General features: G+C 36.6%; 1 protein-coding gene across 1 annotated transcript; it reads right to left on the bottom strand.

Moving 5' to 3' along the window:
- Nucleotides 1-500: 500 nt before the first annotated feature.
- LOC149580042 (GDSL esterase/lipase 6-like) lies at nt 501-3,117 on the bottom strand. The gene is made up of 5 exons (XM_089803216.1): nt 2,760-3,117; nt 1,677-1,798; nt 1,337-1,558; nt 945-1,203; nt 501-832 (listed from the first exon to the last, which is right to left on the bottom strand). Exons 1-5 carry the CDS (start codon nt 3,028-3,030, stop codon nt 597-599), a joined length of 1,110 nt encoding a protein of 369 aa, XP_089659342.1. The 5' UTR covers nt 3,031-3,117; the 3' UTR covers nt 501-596.
- Nucleotides 3,118-4,148: the final 1,031 nt, after the last annotated feature.

The raw sequence follows: 4,148 nt of genomic DNA, 5'->3' as shown, positions 1-4,148 counted from the left end.
CTTGCCACTCTTCATTCCAATGTTGTGGCTGATTTTGCTTCTCAAAAGGATGTGTCTTCAGAATAGAACCGTGAGCTCATGCAAAAAGAATTAATGAATAGTAAGTACCTAAAATCCCTCATCATTATTTAACTATCAGCTGATTCTTCCTGTTTAGTTTGTCCTGTTGATCAATTTATTTTGGGCCTATTTTATCAAAACCCTTTTATTCAGCCGTATTTCTGAAGAATTAATCAGAACTTATTGATCAGGAACCATTCAGAAGCTTATGTAAACTAAGCTATGACAGTGTTAAGCTCATTCACTAATCCATACCGATGACTGATTGGATTAATATAAGAAATTGCATTCAACAGATCATTAAAATTTATTCCTTCGTTAATAATAATATAAAAATAATAGGCCTGCAAATGAAGTGCTTTCTTTCAATCCCAATAACGAACACTGCATACAAATGTGAATACCAAATCCACATTCCCCCAAAGCTTCGAATCCCTTATTCCAACTAATTTTGTTTTGAAGTGGTTGTTGGCGAAGGCCATCCCCTCTCAAGTATTATTTTCCTAAAGATCTTAATTTACCGAGACAGTAATCGATCACTTGCTTGCCATTACCAGAGCAGAGAGATTGAGGGGATGGATGAGAGTGGAATTTCCACTCCAAATGGCATCCGAAAATAACTCTGAAGCCCTTTGTGTGGGATGAGCGAAATCCCAAAACAAGTACGTGTCTGGATGCTCGCAGTGTAGGTCATTAGGCGTTGTAAGCCCACAATGCACTTCTGCATTTAACTTTCCAGAACCACAACATGCGTTTTTGGTCTCCACAAACCCTACAGCACACATATTCCATATATTAAACTATTAAATTACATAAGAGAATTTAGGCGACCAGAAACTATAGCATATGCATGTGATATTTGATAAGGCCGGATGAACATATACCATAAGAGTCACCATGATGTACCATATCTATCACATAAGGATAGCCTTTATAGAGAATGATGGACGCTCCATCCATTTTTTCATTCAAATCATCCACTAGATTTGTCAGCCCATTGTTATATATCTCACTCAAATTGTTTACCCAAGCATTACATTCATCCGGCGCAGTAACATCCGTGAAATTTCTTGCAAAAGGAGTGCATCCCGGAGCAGGGGCGTCTATCACAAGGAATTTTCTTGCTCCAGCTTCGTAGAGCTCCTAGGAATTGACGGATTCCAAAAGTCATTATAGAAAAGTTGAATACATCATTTGTCCAAGACTGAATAGAAGTAATTAAAAATCTATGCAACTTTTTTTGCAGGTGCTAAAATGAAAGGATTAGGACGCATACTCCAAAGTGTTGATCAAATTCTTTTAGAAGATCTTTAGTGTAATTTTCTCCTTCAGGAGGCGACGTAAGATTGAAGTACGCCCCTATGTCATTGCTTGCAGCTGAAATACAAAACAAGGAGTTGCCGATGAGGGAGCTGGCTTTCTCAGCTCCTTGTTCTTTAATGAAGATGTTGGAAACATTTTGAAATTGTTGTATCTGTTGACTCATAGGCATAACATTCTGCATATAGAAGATAAGTTTATGAAAAGCTTTGTATTTGCATGTAGATTGGTCTTTTAAAATTGCGGCAGTGTAAAAGCTTGATTTACTAAAGAAATAAAATGACAAGAACACTGACCTTATCTTTCCCAGTTGAATCGAGCAGCCCACTCCCTGCAGATGCAAAATTGATTCCAGTTGAAAAATTTGTCCCCGGGGAAAGCAGTGGTTTGGGGGATTGTACTAATCCCAGACGGACAGCTGCAACCACATTAATTAGTTTTAGTTAGTTCTAATCAAGAACAATTATTCACGGTGGCTACAAAAATAACAATACAAGTTAATTATCCTACTGTCTATCTTATTAAAACTAATTATTTAGGATTGATATAGGAGAATAATTGATGGACAGCGGCATAATGTATTTGTCAAATCATGATACTTTTTTTGTGGTGGTCACCTATGATCAAACCGATGGGAGGAGACTAACAGTGCAGGTCACGTGTCTTCAGTGGGCTAACATATTTTCAAGATGTGTGCTTTCATTAGGTTTTGTTGATAGAGTGTGAGTGTTTGCTTCTTGTTGAATTTATTGGTTCAAACAATATGATAATTTTGTAGGAATTGAGGTCAGCCAGTAGTGCCCAAAATAGTGGACTCACTGAGATGGTTGTATCCATTTAGACTTTCAGTATTTTCTGATCCTGAACGAGCCGCTTATGAGTGGATGGTATTACATAGCAGACGAAAACAAAAACTCAATGAAGGCTCAAAGCTACAACCATGATAACCTGATGAAGACCCATTTCGCCAGTAAATTTCCTTAATTGACATTCAAACATAATGATCTGATGGAAGATTTGAACCTTAGCCACCGATATAAATTCTAGGTTAGTGAAAATTATAGATTCCTTCGATATTTTTAATCACCCATGAAATTGTCATCTAAAACGTCATGAAATTCATTTGCAGAGATGTACAATAAATGACAAATTAACAACAAGAAGCGCATTGCTTATGTGAGAGCATATGTGAAAAACATTCTAAGTTATGTAGTTATGTAAAGAAAAATAACGTGTCATTAGAAATGTCGTTAATTATATAGTTATACATATGAAGAAATATGAAGAAATAAAGACTACTTATACGAATCGTTAATTCTTTGTTCACTAGCTGCTTTTCAACATGAGAATATGTCTCTACAATAATTAAGAATAAATACCTATATGATCAAAAGTATTAAATCCATCGGAAAAGCGGCCAGTCGGTTCGCGAAAAGCCGAGATACCATATGGTGTGAAATTCGCCCTAATTTTACAGTCTGGAATGTAATTGTTTGTTCCCATATCTGCTAGAGAGTCCCCAAAAATAAACATTGCAGGCACATACGGAGCTCCATCGACATCCATTACCCCGAGGTTAACACAACCAATCAAGATCCAACCCAAGAAAAATAAATGAGGAATTGGGTTCTTAGGGCTAAACACTTCCATTGTCCAAAACAATTTTAAAGTGGATAACTAATGGGATATTCAGACCTCTTTGTTTTTCCCCCTCTATTCAGTATGCCTTATGGAACTAAGTCCTTTAACACTGAAACTTCACTATTTATACACGAAATGTTTGTGCAAGACCATTATAATATTGCAAGCCCGACCAAAAAAAGATTACAAATAATTCGCATATTTAGGCATATTATCATTTTATCTTGTGTTATTTATCATTAAATTTCAACCACGCGTCTCACAAGCAATTATCCTCGATCTCTGTTATAACGATCACGGTTTCCGCAATGAAGTAAATTGTTTATAGTTTATAATTAACCATATAAATCTCTTTTTATCCGAAGTAATCACACTGAATAGCGACCCTTTTCCGTTGCGTACGTTGTAGTTGAGATTATCGAGCTTGGTTTCCTGGCATGACAATTGTGTGGATGGAAATCAAGGCAACATTAAAGATGATGTGGGTGAAGATCTTTATTATTGTTGTTATCTTGTGATCTCCGCGGTCATCGTTTGGCCAGCTATTGAAATTTACCCGTCACGAAAATTTTCGCCACAATTTCTCTGCTTTAGCCGACTAATACGATGGTAGCTATACTGCAAAAATGACGTTAAGTTGCGATAAAGGAGAGTGGAGAAGTCTTGCTTCTACGGAAAATAAACAATGATTTTCAGCTTAAGATACGACATAGAGATTTTATTGTATGACGCTGCAAGAGAACTGAGATGGCGGAGGCTTCTTGGTATGTTGGCCGCTTCTGTCATTAAATAAAGAGATAATCATAATGTTATTTCTGATGCGTATTATTATTTCTTATGTTACTCCATCCCTCGACGTGTCGCATACGAAAACTCTTGGTTTTTCTTGACAAAGTCGATCAACTCATTTTGGAGGTGTCGATTTTATACAAGTTTCATCTTCGCAAAGAGGAGTGGTAGGCTGTGAATAGTTTGAGCCTTTTCTGAATTTTGTATTTAATAGTCTTCCCCTTCTTCCCATCTTTTTTCCTCCTCTTTGGTATTTGCGGATCTCATGCGTCCAATTTTCTTCAAAGTTTCTATTTAAGTGGTCCGACAATCTACCGATTTATCTAGAAACTGTCCTT

The sequence above is a fragment of the Cupressus sempervirens genome, chromosome 1 (assembly GCF_028749045.1).
Source record: "Cupressus sempervirens isolate cs-2001-9-10 chromosome 1, ASM2874904v1, whole genome shotgun sequence".
NCBI classification, from domain to species: Eukaryota; Viridiplantae; Streptophyta; class Pinopsida; order Cupressales; family Cupressaceae; genus Cupressus; species Cupressus sempervirens.
The sequence above is the reverse complement of the archived record's forward strand: the minus strand, read 5'-3'. Positions and strand labels throughout refer to the sequence as shown.

Bases quoted from the DNA above. Each gene is read 5' to 3' on its own strand.
- LOC149580042 (XM_089803216.1), bottom strand. From the start codon at position 3,030: ATGGAAGTGTTTAGCCCTAAGAACCCAATTCCTCATTTATTTTTCTTG. The intron at 1,204-1,336 runs GTATGCGTCCTA...GTCAATTCCTAG, and splicing joins AATTTGATCAACACTTTGGA to GAGCTCTACGAAGCTGGAGC. The intron at 833-944 runs GTATATGTTCAT...TGTGTGCTGTAG, and splicing joins ACATCATGGTGACTCTTATG to GGTTTGTGGAGACCAAAAAC.